Source organism: Stigmatopora argus, chromosome 1 (genome assembly GCF_051989625.1).
Source record: "Stigmatopora argus isolate UIUO_Sarg chromosome 1, RoL_Sarg_1.0, whole genome shotgun sequence".
Taxonomy (NCBI): Eukaryota; Metazoa; Chordata; class Actinopteri; order Syngnathiformes; family Syngnathidae; genus Stigmatopora; species Stigmatopora argus.
The window spans coordinates 19,746,741-19,766,556 of NC_135387.1; the positions used below are offsets into that span (position 1 = coordinate 19,746,741).

General features: G+C 40.9%; 2 protein-coding genes across 4 annotated transcripts; both read left to right on the plus strand.

Moving 5' to 3' along the window:
- Positions 1 to 357: 357 nt before the first annotated feature.
- ssuh2rs1 (ssu-2 homolog, related sequence 1) lies at positions 358 to 4,592 on the plus strand. Of its 3 annotated transcripts, XM_077607917.1 has the most exons (15): positions 358 to 529; positions 604 to 646; positions 731 to 795; positions 1,002 to 1,080; positions 1,288 to 1,389; positions 1,980 to 2,055; positions 2,143 to 2,272; positions 2,352 to 2,412; positions 2,713 to 2,834; positions 2,921 to 2,983; positions 3,071 to 3,153; positions 3,243 to 3,335; positions 3,413 to 3,518; positions 3,827 to 3,934; positions 4,059 to 4,592. In XM_077607917.1, the coding sequence occupies exons 4-15, from the start codon at positions 1,053 to 1,055 to the stop codon at positions 4,200 to 4,202; spliced, it is 1,116 nt and encodes a 371-aa protein (XP_077464043.1). In that variant the 5' UTR covers positions 358 to 529; positions 604 to 646; positions 731 to 795; positions 1,002 to 1,052; the 3' UTR covers positions 4,203 to 4,592. The 3 variants fall into 3 exon arrangements, with proteins under 3 accessions (XP_077464043.1, XP_077464029.1, XP_077464038.1); XM_077607903.1 differs by lacking the exon at positions 1,002 to 1,080; XM_077607912.1 differs by lacking the exons at positions 358 to 529; positions 604 to 646; positions 731 to 795 and having other exon boundaries at positions 811 to 1,080.
- A 49-nt stretch (positions 4,593 to 4,641) lies between these two features.
- dcaf1 (ddb1 and cul4 associated factor 1) lies at positions 4,642 to 17,644 on the plus strand. The gene is made up of 25 exons (XM_077607891.1): positions 4,642 to 4,837; positions 5,419 to 5,535; positions 5,611 to 5,687; positions 6,428 to 6,501; positions 6,588 to 6,701; positions 7,207 to 7,344; positions 8,578 to 9,171; positions 9,312 to 9,413; positions 9,482 to 9,640; positions 9,860 to 10,039; positions 10,231 to 10,440; positions 10,529 to 10,698; positions 10,794 to 10,918; positions 11,061 to 11,296; positions 11,701 to 12,770; positions 12,845 to 13,043; positions 13,162 to 13,244; positions 13,907 to 13,991; positions 14,099 to 14,332; positions 14,480 to 14,573; positions 15,176 to 15,280; positions 15,388 to 15,461; positions 15,549 to 15,641; positions 15,969 to 16,224; positions 16,690 to 17,644. Exons 2-25 carry the CDS (start codon positions 5,423 to 5,425, stop codon positions 16,743 to 16,745), a joined length of 4,641 nt encoding a protein of 1,546 aa, XP_077464017.1. The 5' UTR covers positions 4,642 to 4,837; positions 5,419 to 5,422; the 3' UTR covers positions 16,746 to 17,644.
- The last annotated feature ends 2,172 nt before the right edge of the window (positions 17,645 to 19,816 follow it).

A 19,816-nucleotide genomic window follows, 5' to 3' on the forward strand; every position in this document is an offset into this window, starting at 1 on the left:
GTCTACCTATATCATGCTGTTCATTTTGGGGTTTGAGTGAAAGAAAATGTCATTTTTCTATATATGTCCAGGACATAGTACAAATTTGACATTAAGACAGAACAAGAACTTCCAAAATAGCCTTAGTTTTAGTGCAGTCATTTTACTGAGTGTTTTTCTTCTTTTGAAGTGAATTTAGATGATTTTTGTCAGTAGTAGGCATCCGATCCAGTTCCATTTAAACTGGATAGGGTGGCAGCGAATAAACAAAGGAAGGATGGTAGCTAATGAGTTAATTCTTCACGCCCAGAGTTTGGATCCATCAGCAAACACATACTTTCACTTCAGATTATTGCCTAGTGTCTTTAAAAGAAAATGCGCACTTCCGGAACACCCCCTTTCCCCCCTTTTTTTTAGTAGAGGAAGGAATATAACGTTGAGAAATCAGATTTCGACGACCCGTAATGGACGGACCACTGAAATTTAAACTTTAGTATGACACTTCTTATGCACGATTTAGCTGAGCAAATTTTCTAACGTGTGGTAAAAGGTAAATGATTTGTTTATCACATGATATCTGCGATGCATCACATGAGAAAGTCATTTGTTTGCTGTTTCTTTCAGATCACATCCAATTCGCCCATATGGACTATCGTCGTATGAAAAAGTGAGTTTTACAAAAAACATATATTGTCAAGTGACAGATCGTTCCGTTATGATCTTGTTAATTTTCGTTTTCCGAACAAAACAGCGACGGGAGAGTCAATTATGGCGTGGCCAATCCAGGTTACGTACAGACCGCTGACACCCGATCTGGTAAGAATGAAAATATTTTTTTCACTGGGCCTTAACACGTTTCGTTTGCCTAGCTGGGAGTGTGCGTGTTTAAGAAAAGAAGTAATCGCACACTTCCGTGGAGCACATATCAGTGACGTCACCCAATCTCTACACCGTATTTTTTTGACGTCCTAACAGCGGGGTGCTTTAAGATTTAGAATAAAATATACTTTTTTTCCTTTTAGGGCTATACCCAACCACTCAGTATTATTTTGCGTTGATCACTAATACCTAAAATGGATTATAACAACACAGAGGGTCAAGGTAAGTCGCGAACACACACACGCACGCACGCACATCCATGCGTTTACATCGGAGGAGAAAGGAAGTTGTCTAAAGTCGAGTAAAGGACAGCTACACTAGCTACTACATTTTCTTTTTAGGTTAACTGTTTGGGTTTCAAATGAAACGTTGCTCCTGAGACCACTTTAACACATATTTTCCTGAACTGGTTTCTCTGGTTTCTTTCAGCAATGTTCGCCCCACCCGTTCCTGACACTGGGCCGAGCGCTCCACCAGCCAGCATGTTTGACAACGTGCCCGGCTATGAAGGCACTGTGGCCGGCGGAGGAGGTATACTGTATGGGGCCTAAGAACAATGAACTTATCTGACTGTATATATTAGCCAATAACTAAACTGGAAATTAAAAAAGGGACATGAAAGCATACGCAGTATATTGGTGTTATACAAAGATTCAAGCAAGTGTTAGTCTTTCAGGGTTAGTGGTCACAACAGTGGACAGCCCTTCAAAAGTTGACATCTAAGAGGTTTAACCAACATTTTTTTGGTAATTAAGAAAACAACTTTATTTTGGATCCTTCAGCCCTTCATTGGGCATTTGACTATATACGTACATAGTCCCCCATATATGTTTTTTCATTCATCGTCTGTATCGTTATCCACACTAGAGTCGTTTGGGGGCAGGTGTTGGGGGGGGGGGGGGGGGGTGCTGGAGCCTGTCCCAGCCAACCACGAGGGGCAGACAGGGGACACCCCGAATTGATTGCAGAGCCAATTGCAGGTCATACAACGAAATGGACAACCACTCACGCTCACAATCACACCACCACTGGGTGGCATTCAAACCCAGTCTACTCGCACCGAAGCCAGGTGTAAAAAAAACACTGGACACATACTATACATATGTACATTTTGGTTGTAGGTGGATTTCTACCCCCTCCAATGCCGATGAATCCAACTCCTCAGCCTGAAGCTGGACCTGAACTCCCGCAATGGAAGTAATGTGTCAACCTTTTCCAATCCAGTTAATACAAACCAAGTGTTTGTGCAGATGAGACAATTATGTCACACTCCGCTGCTTACAGTATTCCATCAATAAGTGAGTCTACAGCGCGGGAGGCATTTGCTCTTTGGGTCTCCAGCAAGTGTTGTTACAGTTCAGCACCAGTAAAAGATGGCGTGATCACCAACATGGAGGCTTTCAATACCTACAGGGTAAAAAGAAATGAGAAATTTGAGGAAAAAAAAAGTGAAAATACAACTGTGTAATTTGATCCTATTAACTTCTATTCAGTATCGCCTGGAAACATTCACTGAATCAAGACTGACTGAGTGGAGTCATGAGCCATATAATGGTAAGCTTCTCCTCTTGTATCTGTCCTACATTTGTGCAGTCAGGTTCTCATTTTATAGTTCCTTTTATTCATTTCTTCATTAAATCTGGCTATTTTTGTACAATTTAAGAGATGACTGTTGGCTTGTTGTTAAATAAACAGTACAGTATACTTCTAATTGTTGAAAATGTGCTAAATATTAACTTGATGGGTGGGTGATGGTAGAAAATTGTGTTGCTTATCTGTTTTGATTACCTGTAGAATTTTAGTCGGGATGAATAAGGTTGTCTCCTCAGTGCAATCCTATTTTCTTTGTTTCAGGTCAGCCAGTGGATGCATATGCCCAGACCCCTCCAGGGCCGTGGGATATTGCTGCAGGAGCCCCGAGTTATTTCACAGATAGCCAACAGATCGTCAAAGTTCCCTACACTTCATCTATGAAGGTTTATAATCACCGAAAGCCATTCTGAACATGTTGAGAGAAGATGGCATGTGGGCCATTTCCTAATGAGAATCATTTCATCAACAGAGCTGTCACGTCTGCATAGGAATGGGGCGGAGGCCCTGCAAAGACTGTGCTGGTGCAGGCAATGTAAGTCATAATCGCATGCTACGTTGGCAAACAGGACCTGTAGTAATGCTCATTGACACAGTTTTGGATTACTTCTGTTTCTGGTAGAAAGTTTGCTGGGTATGTAATGGGTCTGGCTACCGCCATGGAAATGAGCGATGCAATCATTGCTTTGGTAGAGGGAGGGAAAAGTAGGTACCATTTAATTTTGTTATAAAACACTTGTTCCCAAAAGATGTATTAGTGTATAGAGTACCATTCCAGCACAACTATTTTTCAGCTGCCCCGGCTGCCAAGGGCAAGGATCCAAGCAATGCCCCACATGTCATGGAAAACAACAGCTTTTGGTCTATATCAACCTCACTGTAAAATGGTGCTATTTCTTTGACCGTCTGAAAATCTGGCTGCGTTTATTAGGTGTTGTAGTAACAGTGACATTATGTATTTCAGGACCAACAACTCTGATGACTATGTTGTGGAACAGTCCAGTGGACTTAATCTGGATAACCTGAGCAAAGTAACTGGCAAGGAGCTTTTCAAGGACTCTCAGTACTTGGTAAGACTTACTGCATATGCCATTTTTTACGGCTATTGTATTGAGACATTTGACCATTAAAATAGCAAAAGCTGAAAAGTAGGCACATGTAAGACAAGCACAGTTCCCCAGTTTGCAATAAATTGCTGTATCATTTGGATTTTTAAGTCAGTCATTAATATATAGTAATTGTTTTATCCTTGGACAGACTTGTGATAATGAATTCATCAAGTGTCTGCTTTACGCCTGTTGTATTTTAAGAAGGCTAACACAAATCCATTTTCAAGTCCCTAATTATGATACATTTCCTATTGTATGACATTGTTCAGGCATACCCTTTAATGGGATTCCCAGACCCTAGTGTGGTAAATGCTGCACACAGTTTAATCAGTGAACATCAGGCCAGGTTCTCTAGGACATCTCGCATTCTTCAACAGGTAATTGGACCATTTGTACCTGGGATAAAAATGAATAAAACACAATTCAACATCTGTGATTAATGAATGTGATGTCCATTAATATGTTGGTGTTTTATTTTTTTTAATTTGATTGTGTTTTTAGCGGCAAACTATCGAGCTGATTCCTGTCACCAAGGTGACCTATTCATGGAAAGGGAAAATGCACATTTACTTTGTTTATGGAAATGAATTTCAAGTCAGTACAGACAACTACCCTGCCACCTGTTGCTGCTGCACAGTGATGTAGTTGTAGAAACAGATATAGGCTTTCCATATCATCCTTTCTGGCCAACCATGAATTAATTTTAAATTACATGTTTTTGTGTTTAATAGCATGTATGCCCATGCAAAATAAGGCCAAGGTATCTCACAGAACATTTTGGAAGTTAAAGAGAAACATTCCACTGGCCAATATACAATATCATGGGAAATGTGATACTGTAATCCTTTATTTCACCAGAATTTCCTGAACTTTGAACTTTGCTTCTATATTTTTCTAAATCACTGCAACACGTGTATGATGTTTTTTAATCAAACAAATTTTAAACTGTTTTGTATAACTGTTTACTGCTGCTTATGCTTTTTCACAAATACCCAGAAACTGTATTGAGAAAATTGAATAAATTGTATTTAGTAATGTTTTCGTTCTTCGTGTGATGTCGTCATAAGAAGTGGACAGTCGCAGTTGCTATGACGTAGAGAACGTGTTCGCCATAATGACAGTAAACTATCAACAAAAAAGCCACATTGTGTAAATTGAGATATAACTGTAAAATCCCGCCTATATTACCGGCGTGAGTCTGCAGCCATTGGACCCAACTTCCTATCAACTTTTTGAGTTTTGAAACGATTACACAACACTGAAGGACTAAACAGAACGAGGTAAAGTTAGCATTGTTAGCTAGCTAAATAAGCGGGTTTGACTATGATGCCGCTAGCTCGTGGCTAATGATAACATTGCATTCCATGTATAGACCGGTCGCCGTGGTTTTGGAATTGATTTAATATAATTTCGTACAATCTGGAGTACGAATGTCAACACAGCGTTAGATTCTAAAGCGTCCACGCTTATAATGTCATAGGTAGTACGAACCCGGTTAGCTTCTGTCCTTAGCCCCTGTGTAATGACTAAGAACGCAAGTTATGTCATGCGAATATAATAATAATATTTATGATGTTGCTATAATAAGAATGACTGCTCCTTGCTTGCAGTTTTGTCTTGTTTTGAATTACCGTACCGGTTTTGGCAGTTGTTGTCCCTGGAGACTTCTGCACCTGCAATCAGATTTTTTTTTCATTTGTTATTAAATATATCCCAAGTAGATAAACTTCGTTTTGATGAACCTCAAAGGAGTGCATACTAGGAGCTGCTATAACCCTGTTACACGCTGTGCTCTTTATAGGGAGAGTATAGTTTGAGTGGAATTGAATCGATTCAATCATGTACTGTTGTTCCTGATTAGAGTTATGGCGTCGGCATCTGCCAGTGTGGACTCCAAGGCAGAGCTGACTGCGTTATTGGAACAGTGGGAAAGGGAACAACAAGGCGATACACAAGAACTAGTAAACATCCTCACCAAGTAAGTGACTTTGACTCATCAGATTAGCTTTTTAATTGATGTTGATTTAGTGTGTAATTATGTTCTACCTTTCAGAATTTCTGAGCTTATCGAGAAGGAGACTGAGGAGTACCGCAAAGCTGATCCGGACCCTTTTGATGATCGACATCCTGGTATGATGAAACAACAAAAATATATGATAAAATAGAGCCATTAAAAATACAATATCATGGAAAAGATCATGTATTCCATTAAAAAGCCAAACTTTCATAGATTCAAGATTCATGGCCCATGATTTTAAAACTCTTAGTTCATTTTCACATTTTGCCATCAAAAACCCCACAAAACAGGATACTGTAAAAAAATAAGACCAGATTTTAGAGAACATTATTTTTTTTCTTCATCTGAGTCTCATGCAGAACTGCACCTGCACATATTTCCTCAGGTTTATTAAATTTCTTCAATTTGAATCAATTATCTCAATTTGGTTCAACATGGGGAAGACTGCAGACTTGACAATTGGCTAGAAGAACATCATTGATACGCTTCATTGGTTGGGCAAGCCACATAAGTTTAAATCCCAGGAGGCTGGTTGCTCACAGAGTATAGGGTTCAAGCATCAATGGGAAATCTAATGCAAATGTTTGCCTGCCTCTGTGCCCTATGACTTTACTGGTGCCCATTTTAGGGTGTACTCCCCCTTTCACCCAAACTCAGCTGGGATAGACTTCAGCACCCCGTGAGCCTGACCAGGATAAGCGATTTTGAAAATTAATGAATTATGAAACGAATACACTTTTGCATGGTATTCTTTTTTTTTTTTTTTTTTTTTTTTTACAAAAATAATGGGTCTGTAGAAGTTGCAACTACAGCCCATACATTTACTCGTGTTCTGGTCCCACTTTGCCCTTAGGGAGAGCTGATCCAGATTGTGTATTAGGACATTTGCTCAAGATCCTTTTCAAGAATGATGAATTCATGAACACAGTAAGGATGGTTTCAATTGAAATACAGTACTTGGATACAGGAATTGTTTAATTGAAGGTTCTCATAACATTTAATGTCCCATACAGTTGGTGAATAGTTATGTGATGGCAAGCAGAGAAATTAGCCTCAATGCAGAAGCTTGTCGCCTGCTTCAGAACATCATGCCTGGCCTGGAGACAGCAGTTGTCTTTCAGGAAAAGGTACATAATTGCTGCCTTTGGCTCCATCATGACATTTATTGCTGCATCATCTTTAAAATTACAAGCATGTTCATTATTCTATCATATTTTTTGTTGTTTTTTGGGTGTCTATGATGAACACACTGATGGAAGCAGTGTTATTGTTTTTACTTTTAACCAAGTCAGTCACCGCTGCTTGTTGAATGGCTTAAATTTGACGCATCCAGACAGAACTGTTTGTTAAACCAGAGTCGATATTCCTCCCCACTAATCAGCTGTTATACACAAGTGTTTTTTGTATGTTTGTAGAGTCAGAGTTCAATTTGCAAGCAAGTTGTACTTCCACACTCTTTGTCCTTATCCAGCATAACATAGTCAATGTTGAGTCACCAATCTGTAGTTCATCTCATGAAAAAAAAAAAAAAAAAAAAAGCCCTATAGCGGTAAGCCAAGACCAAATCCGAGAATGAATGTGTGCATAAATAACAATGATTTTGTTGTAATTTGCTTGATTGTGTCTCTTCAGGAGGGACTAGTTGAAAGGTTGTTCAAGTGGGCCCAGGAGGCAGAGCAGCCCCTCAGAATCTATGCCACAGGCTTGTTGGCAGGTGCAATGGAGAACCAGGACATTGCAGCCAACTACAGAGAAGAGAACTCTGTTTTGGTCAGTAGGGGGTGCTATTACCCCCTACCCACTCCCTCATATTGAATTTTACTATACAGTGGTACCTCGACATACGAGCATTTCGAGATACAAGTAAAATTTCGAGCAAATAATTATCTCTAGATACGAGAAAAATTTAGAGATACGAGAAAGCCAGGTGGCCAAGACATGAGAGGCTGTTGAATCATTGTAGCGCACTGTCTTTTTTGCCGCATCTCTTTTGTGTATAACAAATATCTACGAGCACTGGGCGGAGCGTCACATTTTTTTCCAGTGTTTTTTTTCCGTCACTCAGCGGGAATGCCGGAGTAGTATATATTACTTCTCGTTGGCTGCTCATAAGAATATCAGGGGCACTGGGTCTCCCCCGCAACTCCTCGTGTAATAGCTCTGGTCGCAACTCCCTCTTTGTAATGTCTCTGCGAGCACTGAGCGGAGTGTTGCATTTTTTCAGTGTTTTTTTTCCCCCCTTAGCCTGTTAGCTCCCGTTGACGGAGCGATCGCTAATTCAAGACTACTTCTCGTTGGCAAGTGGTCGTGCGTTATCCTATTGTGAGGACATTTGTGTGCATCATTTTCGGAATATTTTGAAGGGAATACAACAGCAAACAGCCCTTCGATAGTGAACGTGAGGGTGGAGGCGGGGCAAACAGCTAAACGGCCAGGAGAAGGTATAAAAATGTAAAACAAAATTAGAATTAAGTGTAGTGTAAGGTTAGATTAAACTTATTTTTGAGTGTGTCTTTATCTTAATCCAAGTTCACTTAAATTTGTTTATGTTATATTACGATTCACCGGTGCAAAAAGGCTCCCCTGCTCGAACCCCCCCAGCCTCCCTCTATGTCCCTCTCTAAACCCTCTGCGAAATCCGTCTAATTTTAGTTCTATTAAACACATTTTAGTAATATTAAACCACTAGTTATGTGTTACTTTGTTAATAGATGGCGATTAGAAGAAATAAAACCTTTTTTTCCAATCCAATATCCTGTTTTTGGTGTTTTTTCAGAGGGTTGGAACGAATTAATTTGTTTTTAGTTCATTTCAATGGGAAACGTTCGTCCGAGTTACGAGAATATCGACATACGAGCTCAGTCCCGGAACGAATTAAGCTTGTATCTCGAGGTACCACTGTACATTGTAATTTTAAGATTAAACCTAGATTCTCTTTTAGTAAAGTGTTTCTCACTCCTGCCAATATTCTTTTTATATTTTAATTTCTCTCTAAATTAATAGGTTCCACTGATGCTGCAACGCCTACGGGAGCTTCAAGATAAAGATGTTGAAAACAAAAGAGAAATTAAACGTCCCAGTCCAAGGAAAGCCCAGAGCGAACCGTTGCTGCCTTTGGATGAAGAGGCAGTTGATGGAGGTTTCGAGAAGCCCTTCTCCCTTGGCCAGAATGGGTCTGAAACACAAGGACCGGAATCAGAGGAGGATGGTGAAATTACCCTGTCCGCCTTGGAATCTCAAAATGAGCTTCCGTTTCACCTTAGTAACCCTCATAAGAACAACAACTGTGCCAACTCGGGGGTTAAAAGCATGATGAAGCCCATGTCTGCTTCGGGGTCACTTTTGCACCTTGGAACCTCTGATGGTAGTAGTTATCTAAAAAGAAAGGCAGAAAAAGAGTGTGGCAGGACTTCGAAACTCAAGTTGAATTTCTCCCTGCCTGAAGTAGAGAGGAGTATAAGTGAGCTTTCCAACGGCAGCTGGTCTGAGATGAGCCCATGGGTGATTGGGAACAACTACCGCTTGTCCCCATTGACCCCTGAAATCGAGCAGAGGCTCATTTTGCAATATCTTACTCCCTTGGGAGAATATCAGGAGGTGGGTTTGTTTATTTTAAATCATCCTATTTTCACATTTTTGCATTGGAAAAACAACCCATTTGAAGTATAGGTTACTAATATTATGGAGTTAAATAATATGTTCAATTGTTTTTTTTTCTTCCCCTTTTCTCCCCCTAGCTCTTGGCGGTGTTCATGCAAATGGGAGCCCGGGAGCTACTTATGCATTACACGGATTTAAAGCAGACCAATGATGTGCAGCTCACATTTGAGGCTCTCAAGGTGAAGTCGAAAAATCAGTGTCATCCACCTAAAAACACTACGACTTTCTTTTTATCTTTCTTTCACAGTATTTGGCTTCTCTGCTGCTTCACAAGAAGTTTGCTGCGGAATTTGTGGCACACGGAGGTGTTCAAAAATTACTGGAAATTCCAAGGCCCTCTATGGCTGCTACTGGAGTGTCTCTGTGCCTCTACTACCTTGCCTATAACCAGGATGCTATGGAACGGGTATGAAAGAATATAAACTGTTTTGATGCAAAGTCTTGCTCCTATTAAAATGTCAAAATCACATTGCCCTTGTGTAGAATTGTCAATTTAATAATATCAAAACAATATGTGCAGGATCCACGTTTTTCACTCTAAACGTAAATATTTCTTGAAAATATGTATTTTGCATATACCAGTAGGTTCTCATTGGTATTCATTGGTGTGACTGATTCTTCCAAGGTGTGCATGCTGCCTCACTCCGTCTTGTCAGATGTGGTTGGCTACACACTGTGGCTCCTGGAATGCTCTCATGCGTCTGGCTGCTGCCACGCAACCATGTTCTTCTCCATTTCCTTCTCTTTACGCGCTGTGCTGGAGCTCTTTGACAAACAAGACGGGCTGCGACGCCTCGTCAATCTGGTAGGACAAACCCACAGCTTGCCTCACGGGAACCTCACTTTAGCCATGCAAATGTTACCATCTGTATTGCCGACTGCAATTCAATGTTACCGACTTGAATACTGAATATTTGCAACTCTACATCCTACTCCATTTGTCTTTTTTTATTTATTTTTTAACATGAAGCTGCTGTTTCATTTGAAATCTTCCAGATTAGCACATTGGAGATCCTAATCCCTGATGACCAGGGGGCACTTCTGAGTGACGATGAGATTTTCTCCAGCAGACAGACAGCCAAGCACACTTGCATGGCGCTACGCAGGTACTTTGATGCTCACCTAGCCATTAAGGTTGAGCAGGTGAAGCAGTCACTGCAACGCACAGAGGGAGGTGCACCTATTCACTCACAGCCCCACTACAAGGTATTTGCTGAACGAAATTTATTTGGTCTTTTTGTGAATAATTTTGAAGCATTTGACTGCTTCATTTGACTTTTTGTCTCGGACACAGGCAGTCAGTTACAGCCGCGAGCAGGTTGTGGAAATGATGGAGTTCCTCATCGAGCGTGGCCCTCTTCGTTTATATTGGGAACCAGCTGAAGTCTTCCATAAACTCTCTTGTATCCAACTTCTCTTGCAACTCATTTCTATCGCTTGCGATTGGAGGACCTATTATGGCAGGTGTGGAGAATCTGCTATTCAGTATCTTCATGATCAAGATTGTTAGTGTTTTGCCAACTGTATGAACATTTTTTCGTTTGTTTGTTTTCTTACAGAAGTGATACTGTGCGTTATGCCCTTGACATCTTGAGTATTCTCACAGTAGTACCAAAGACTCAGATGTTGTTATCTGAGACCGTTGCTGTTGTCAGTGAGGGCGGGTCTACTATTTCTAGTGCTGGTATGTATGTACTCAGAGAGGAATTAAGTTACATGTCAAAAACTAAATTATTTCATTGTCCAGGTAGCAAAGTGGAGAGAATACTTTTTACTGCCTTTTACGTATGTTTGTGTTTGTGATTTTTTTCTTTTTTTTCTTGCAGGAATGAACATTGTGCTGTCAGTGGCAGAAGGGGAAGTGTTTGTGAACGATGCTGAGATCCAAAAGTCTGCCCTGCAGGTTGTCATCAACTGTGTTTGCGCTCCCGACAAACGGATGTCCAGCATTGGCAAGTTTATTGCGGGGACTCCGCGCCGTCGCCTCCCCCAGATGACCAAAGCGAGTGAGAATGTGCTCACAAAAATGTGGAATGTAGTGCAATCCAACAACGGCATTAAGGTGATTTTCTAGGAATATATAAAGTTGATTTACTTTTATCTTAAAGGATGAAGTTGATGCAAATCTAGTTGTTGTAACCCTTTTATAGGGGACTAATTGAAATACTATGTAAAAAAAATACTGTAGAGTGAACATTCTAAGGTTATTTTTGGTTTTATTCATTTTAATTACATTGATTTGTTTTTATTAATTTATAATTTCATTTATTCATAATAGGTACGAAAATACAAGAGCTTGAGTGGGTGTTTCCCAAATTGCAAATGCCAGTTTCGATTGGGGGCCCCAAAAAACAATACAGAACAAAACATAATTAACTCTAAAGGAATACATCCACCTGAAGCTATGCTTTTTGTAAACATCTTCCAGTCTGCTCCTTTTCAAAAATCTATGTACTATTCCTGTAGGTGCTGCTATCCCTACTGACAGTCAAGATGCCAATTACGGATGCAGATCAGATCCGAGCTCTTGCCTGCAAAGCTCTGGTCGGTCTGTCGCGGTCTACTTCTGTCAGACAGATCATCAGTAAGCTGCCATTGTTCAGCAGCGGACACATCCAGCAGCTCATGAAGGAGCCTGTGCTCCAGGACAAACGGAGCGAGCATGTCAAGTTTTGCAAGTTTGCGGCCGAGCTCATGGAAAGAATATCAGGGAAGCCCTTGCTGATAGGTACTGATGTATCTCTGGCTTGGCTGCAGAGAGCAAGTGTGGTCGCTCAATCGAGGATCACATTTCCAGAGAAAGAGCTGCTGCTACTTATTAGGAATCACCTAGTAGCCAAAGGCCTTCAGGACACGGCGACGGCCCTCACCAAAGAGGCAGATCTCCCGATGGCGTGTGTCTCTCATTCATCACTTTCCGCCTCTCCTTTCGTTGCCGTCACCCCCACTAGCGCCGCCATCACCACGCTACCTCGCACCCCACGACTGGCCAACGGTGTTGGGTCAAGACTCGGCAGCCATCCCTCTCATTTATCCATTCAATCCCCCGGCCATTTACAAGCGCGCCCCTCGACGTCGCAACCCACCGCACCCTCCACCACTGCTTTCTCCGTGGCGTCTGTGCCTCACTGCAGCAACGGCTCTCCTCTGATCGGCCGAATCGTTTTCTCTCGCGAGCGGCACACAACGTGCAGTGCGCTGAGCTGCAAGAAAACTCGGGTTCTGAGGCAAAAGTCAGACCACGGCGCTTTTAGTCAAACGCCAGCAATGAAGAAACAGTTTGACAGGCACATGCCCTCGCCACCTGCATTAGACAGTATCATCACAGAGTACCTGCGGGAACAGCACGCGCGCTGCAAAAACCCAGTCGCAACCTGCCCCCCTTTTTCTCTCTTCACCCCTCATCAGTGTCCTGAGCCCAAACAGAGACGGCAAGCACCTATCAACTTCACCTCCCGACACACAAGTAGGGTCATCTATCCAAAATACGGAGGAGTCGATGGGGGATGCTTTGACAGACACCTCATTTTCAGCAGGTTGGCGTGCAAACTTTTATTTTTTATTTTTTTTCTGGTGTTCTTTTCCCACACTTTTGTTTTGCTTTCTCCAGGTTCCGTCCAATCTCTGTATTTAGAGAAGCTGATGAAGACGAGAGTGGGTTCATGTGTTGTGCCTTCTCAGCTCGAGAGCGTTTCCTGATGCTTGGAACCTGCACGGGCAAACTGAAACTCTACAATGTGTTTACTGGCCAGGAGGAGGCCAGCTACAGCTGTCACAATTCAGCCATAACGCACCTTGAGCCTTCTCGAGTAAGCCACCGAACTTCTGACCTCCTGACCTTTTTAAAGCTGACATTCCAACTTCATTGGAATTGGGGTTGTACTTGATTTAGAGCTTCTCTAAATTTAAAATGTTTTTTTCTTCTAGGATGGCTCCCTGATTTTAACTTCAGCCTCTTGGAATTACCCAACGTCTGCACTTTGGGGGATGAAGTCTGTATTCATCATGAAGTAAGCCAATTCTTTGAAAAAAATCATTCCATTAAACGACCCTTGTCTTTCCATTTCAAAACACTGAGTTTAAAATTATGATCTTAGAGACATTTTAAATAAAAGTTTTCCCCCATTTTAAAAACTTTTTTTTTCCAATGGTGACGTGTTTTTTTGCTTCACATTGTGTCTGGGGGATTGCTATTATAAGTTGCAAGTCTTTTATTTGATTCTTACTTTAGCAATTTGGCTCAGACCATTTTCATCACAGTACTTAAAACAATAGCCGTTGAGCCAAAATTGTATTATATGACTATTGAACTGATTTAGAATAAGTAGAGTATTATATGTGCCATTGTTTTATCTTTATTTTGGGATGAATAAGATCACAGATTTTAGATTACAACTTTTGAATTGTCACTCTAAGTAATGTGCCCAACATTATTTAGATTGAAGGTTAAAAAGGTGCCACGTTTATTGGTATTTTCACAATCCTAATTTCAACATAAATTTCACCTTGGAGTACAGCAGGCATTTGATTCATTTATCTGATAGCGCCACCTAGGCAACACTATTCTGACTCCTCCTGAGTTCCTCTACAAGCTCTGACAAGCTTTGTATTGCTTTTTACTCAGACTGATGTTCTAATTTTCAATAAATATCTCCACATTTCTTGTGTGCAGACATTCTTTTATGGGTGACCATTATGTGGAGTTCAGCAAGCTGTCACAAGATCGTGTCATTGGGACTGAGGAGCAGCTTGCGCGTGTATGGATGCCAGCATTTAAAGCTATCTCCGTAGAATATTAAATGCAGAAAATATTCAGGCATTCACGGATGACAACCTGCTCACATCAAACTCTGCTCTTTTTTAGATTTATGACATCCAGACAGGGCAAGTGACACTGACTCTAAACAACCCAGACCTGGCTAATAACTACAAGAGGAACTGTGCTACCTTCAACCCCACAGATGACCTGGTATTGAACGATGGCGTTCTGTGGGACGTGCGCTCAGCTCAGGCCATCCACAAGTTTGACAAGTTCAACATGAACATCAGTGGTGTTTTCCATCCCAATGGCCTCGAGGTCATCATTAACACAGAAATTGTATCCTTGAGGACCCTGAGCCACTGTTTAACAATGAACATGTTATTGAAGCTATCTCATGGAGTATGACTGCTCTGCTTAATACTACATTAATATGATATGTTTCTGGGCAAACACGATGTACTATTCCTTAATGTGAGTTTGTAGTGGGATCTGCGAACCTTCCACCTGCTACATACAGTCCCCGCACTAGACCAGTGCAGGACAGTCTTCAACAACAATGGGACCGTCATTTATGGAGGTAAACAAGCACCCTATGTTGGGAAGTGTGGTTGGTCTCCATCTGCAGGGAACTGAACAGAGCTTTCAATGTTGTGCTTGTGCTCAGGTTTGGATATTCACCACAACTTTAGAAAGCGTTGTGGGTTTTTCATTAAAACTAGAAGTTGAATACCTCTATTTCAGCTATTTTGAATTGAATTGAATGCTATTATTGTCATTATACTTAAAGCTTCACCATGAAGTGCACAAATAATAAAAGGGAAAAAATGCTCAGCCTGAATTAAGCATTAAAATTTAGTTTAAGGTGTTTTGGAAGACTATATATAGTGTAGAAACTTTGCTTTCCTTCACCTTTAGGGCATGTTGGCTGGACCTTGGCAGTTTTCCTGAATTTGTCAACATGTTGCAAACCTGAAAAACTTTCATAAACATGCTTAAAGAAATTCATTGTTAAGCTTTTATTTATCAAAAATGTTGACTGACAGTTACCCCTTTGCCGCAAATGGATATTGTCTCCAAAATAGCTTCTTTTAGGAAGCGGCCATGAAAAAAAGCCATATTAATCAATCCTTAGCAAAGTCCCTTTTTAACCAGCTTACTCTAGTTTATTTGTGTCTCCAGCAATATTGCAGGCTGATGATGAAGACGACATGATGGAGGTCCAGATGAAAAGCCCATTTGGTTCATCTTTCCGGACTTTCAATGCCACAGACTACAAACCTATTGGTACGGAGTTTCAGTGTACTCATTCTTCCACCTTGTCCTATGCAATACTATTCAGTCATATTTACATTATGCAAGCTTAACTTCAATTGTTTTCTTTCTTCCCACAGCCACTATTGACGTCAAGAAGAATATTTTTGATCTGTGCACAGACTCTAAAGACTGCTACCTTGCTGTGATTGAGGTAAGTTAAGTAACGTTGCCACTTCAATATATTTGAAAGATGAAGCTTACTTTATATATACAAACAGTTAATTCTTTAATTTCATAGAATCAAGACTCCAATAACACGGACACAGTGTGCCGGCTTTATGAAGTTGGGCGACAAAGGTTGGCAGAGGAAGAGGAGGATGAGGAAGATCAGGTATGGGATGATATATAGTATATTTATTTCTATGTAACAGTGATTTTGCCAGGTATTTTACAGAAATGTCATCCGAAAATGTGCCGTACTCAGGTTTTTGACACAATTTAAGGAAGGAAATTGTAGTCAATCCTCGAATGCAGTAAATCAAACCCTTCAATGGCTGTTACGATTGGAGAAAGTCAGAGATGCTGACTTCTGCTTGTCCACATTCATATAAAATAAAAATTTTCTTTAATCAATTTCAATCACCTGTGTTATAATGTGTGTTCAAACAGCCTGGAACTTAATCATTATACTTAATATTTGCCGTCTTTTTGGCTCCAGGAGGATGACGATCAGGAAGAAGACGACGACGACGATGATGATGACTCTGATGACGATGTCGATACTGATCCTCTTATAGCAGAGCTTGAGAATGAGAATGGAGGCGATGAGGACGACGACGGGAATGATGAGTTCTCTCCTTCTGATGAGGAAGTCCGCCTTCTGGAGGAAGAGCTAGATGCAGCGGACGAAGATGATGACGACGATGACAATGACGATGACTCTGAAAATGACGATGCGGAACTGGATGTCATTGGTACGTCTTGCTCTAACCTTAAAGTCCAAACGATCACTCCCTGTGCACCCAAAAGTTTTTTTGAGAATATTTCAGAATGAAATTTGTGAATTGAGTTCGAGTGCAAATTTGAACTTAAATAACATTCTGGAATTTTTTTTCAAAAGAATCCCAATATTTAGTGTTGAAATTGATAAAACTCTGAAGGGGTATCGACCAACTTTATGCAGTTACTATTTCTGAAGTATGAAGTTTGATATCGTGAGAACACTAACTCAAACACTTGCTACCCTCATAAAGTCAGTGGGAGGGGTAAATTCATTTTGCAGGACAAAATTATTTTTACTGTGATAAACATTCAGTGTGAGGATGGCACAAAAACCTAGAAAAAAAACTGCTGACACTGCCTAGTTTTTGTCAGATTGACTCACAAACGCTGACAGATGCCTTAGTAACTGTTTCTTTTCCCATTTCACCCTGAAACAGACAGCTCCGACAACTCTGACCTTGAGGATGACATCATTCTGTCGCTGAATGAGTGAGGGCCGACTGGCCGAGGGGACTAACAGGGCAACAAGTCAGGACCTCTGCATGGCCGAGCTGTAAGCTGCGGACGAAGAGGCAAGAAGGAGCATCAGCAGATGTGGTGGGAGTTAACTTGGAGTTCTGCCAGCTTGAATGAGCTGGCGTCTGTGTACAAATGGACTGGGTGATTGGACCAAGGAGATAAATAAAAACATGATTGTGCTGGATATATAGTTCTATAAGAAGGCTTGATGTAGACGGGAACAGCTGGTGTGGCGTTTGGGTGCTTTGAAAAGGTTCTATAATTTATTCATTAACTTTTTAATAACTGTGTCTGTTCTATGTAAAGCCTTGCATAAGCAGCGAGTTTGTGACAGATAGGTCAACAGGAGCCTCTTTGTTGGGGTGGAGCTCTGTTATGCAATGCATCTGCAAGCATAGACCATCAACTGGAATATTCATATATTGACTTGCCCAACCTACACAGTAGAATGTGACTAAACTGCCAATGCCTCCTTTACGATCCCCAGTTTGCACACTCAAACCTGACATGACAACTGTTCTCCATCCTTCACCCAGGCAGCGTTTGCCTCTAAATGCTTACCAGACACTGTTTTTGGTAACAAATTGACCGGCACAACTATACCACACCAGTTGCAAAATGTGATCTAAACGTCTATTTTGATTTAATTTTTATTTCTCGCTCATTTCAAACAGTGTGTTTGTGTGTGAGGGTGCACTCTGGCTCAATTTTATAAAGCCGTCAAAAGAGTTTTTTTTCGAAATGATTAAGTCTCATATCTTCATTTTATCAGCTTTTTCCCCCACAATGGGGTTTGAGTTTCTCAAAGACATTTACTGTACAGCTTGTATGTACCTAAAGTATTTTTCGTATAAATAAATTTTCCCAATCCAATTTGTCTGCTTCTGTATTGGTGGGAATGTACATCTCTGGTTCTCTTGGCTTTTTACCCCATCTACATTACATTCCAGCAACAGAGTGCACTTTGAAAAGATGGCCTGTAAATGTCTACATGTGGGCTGACAAAGGTACTACACTAATGTACAAAATGTATGTACAGTGGGAAGTAAATGAGCATTTAACCATGCTCGAAATACAGTTACAGGGATCACCTTTCACATAGCAAAAGTAGAATTTTGATTCAATGCGAAGGGGTGAGATTTGTCCTTGTACTGACTGGGTTTATCAGTACAGATTATAATTGTGCACCCAACATGTCAAACAGTTTCTTCCTGGCCAATGTCTATAGGAACTATTGATTGTGTGATCTTGATTGAAGGAAACTTTGATTCTTGGTATATTAATAAGATTTACTTAATCTGCTCTCCCACTTGACTCTGTAAGGTTGTTAGTTGCAGTAAAATCGATTGGTACATGTAATATATTGCCCCTTGCCATAACCTTATAATATGGATGTGCTTATTAGCGGCATTTATTCCATCAAATTACCATTTTATGTATAGTCTTTACAATTTGTGCTTCTGATTTTGCACAAAATGACATTACTATGCTTTATTATCAGATCGTGGCCTTCCTACACTAAATAATAAGACATTAAAATAGTCATTTGAACCGAATTAGGAAAGAGAAAATAATTTATGTAATTTGCATGATTATGATCATTCGTAATGTGACATCTTTCTTTTTATTGTGAAGTGTATACTATTTAAAATGTCTTCACAACCTTGCTCAAATGTTTTTTGTAAAATTAAAAAGAAAGACAAGATCAATTTCCATCATTGATGATAAAGTGACTCATCTGCCTAATTTGGGTGTGGATTGCATGTGATCGATTCCCACTTAGTGGCAGTGTGGTTGTGGGTGCATTTGGCTCTCGTACCTATGACTGACTGCTGACCAATTTAGGTTGCTGTCTGCCTTTTGCCCACTGCTTTATGATAACTGCTGGCATAGGCCCCCATTTGAAACCCTAGTTGGAAACCCTAGCTGGGTTTTCAAACCATCTTTGAAACCCTAGCTTGACACTCTGTTAGGGTTGCTTGGTTTCGTTATGCTGCCCCCCCCCCGCCCCCCCCCCCCCCCATGTGTCCTGTCCGAGTGCTTGCCCATTGTGTTCACCTGTCGTTTCTCCGCCCCGGGTGTATCCCCTGCTTGCTCCCTCTTGTGTTACCCAGGTGTTCCTAATTTTCTCGTCAATCCGTGTCGGTCTATTTAAACCCCACATGATTGTTTTGTCATTGTTAGATCGTCTGCCTTGTTTCCATCAGTGGCGGTCCGTGCATTTTCTCGCAGCGCCTTCAACGAATCAATTCAACCCTCAAAAACTATTTTATGGCTATAAAACCTCTACTGCAGCTACAGCTGCGACACATCAAAATAATCAATACATCAATGCTCAAAAATGGGGTAAAATCCACTTCATAGCAGCATTTAGTGATTAAATACAAACACTGGAGCTTTTCAGATATCAGAACTGGTTTCCATATTCCAACTTCCTTGGTTCCCCGTGTTTCCCCAGTCAGGTTTGATCCTGTTATTTGACAACAAGTCTGTTATTTTGAATGATGCATTTGGGTCCACTTCCACACTTCCACGCACGACGTCACCAAAGGCGGAACAGAATGATCCGACAATGACAAAACAATCGTGGAGTTTCAATAGATGGACATGGGTTGACAAGACAATTAGGAACACCTGGGTAACACAAGAGCGAGCACGCAAAACCTCAAAAACCTGGTCCAAGTCCGTGACCGCGAACGGCAGTCAATGGGAGACCAGCGGAATGTAAGGAGATTGTCAAGAACAACACAAGTTTACCGTGACAATTTCAAAATAAAATACCGCACACAGGAAATACTGTCTTTCTATTTTGGGGGATTTTGCATCTTCGATCTTGTTTTTGTATGTTGGAACAGAAATATACATAATCAAAGTTTCGTAACTTGAACATTTCGTATGTAGAATCATTAGTGAGTTGAGGTTCTAATGTAATTGAAACAAGGTTCCAAGTGAGGGGCGGCTTGCTTGACTTAGTTATTCCAATTGGAGGACGGCTTGACGGCAGTCAGCGGATGGGGCGGGAAGAGGAACTGCAGTTTGTGGGGA

Excerpts from the sequence above, each read along its gene's own strand:
- dcaf1 (XM_077607891.1), top strand. The coding sequence starts at position 5,423 with ATGGCGTCGGCATCTGCCAGTGTGGACTCCAAGGCAGAGCTGACTGCG. Across the intron at positions 9,172-9,311 it reads CCTTGGGAGAATATCAGGAG|CTCTTGGCGGTGTTCATGCA; the intron begins GTGGGTTTGTTT and ends TTCTCCCCCTAG. Across the intron at positions 13,044-13,161 it reads CGCACCTTGAGCCTTCTCGA|GATGGCTCCCTGATTTTAAC; the intron begins GTAAGCCACCGA and ends TTTTTCTTCTAG.
- ssuh2rs1 (XM_077607903.1), top strand. The coding sequence starts at position 624 with ATGGACTATCGTCGTATGAAAAA. Across the intron at positions 796-1,287 it reads GACCGCTGACACCCGATCTG|CAATGTTCGCCCCACCCGTT; the intron begins GTAAGAATGAAA and ends GGTTTCTTTCAG. Across the intron at positions 3,935-4,058 it reads CATCTCGCATTCTTCAACAG|CGGCAAACTATCGAGCTGAT; the intron begins GTAATTGGACCA and ends TTGTGTTTTTAG.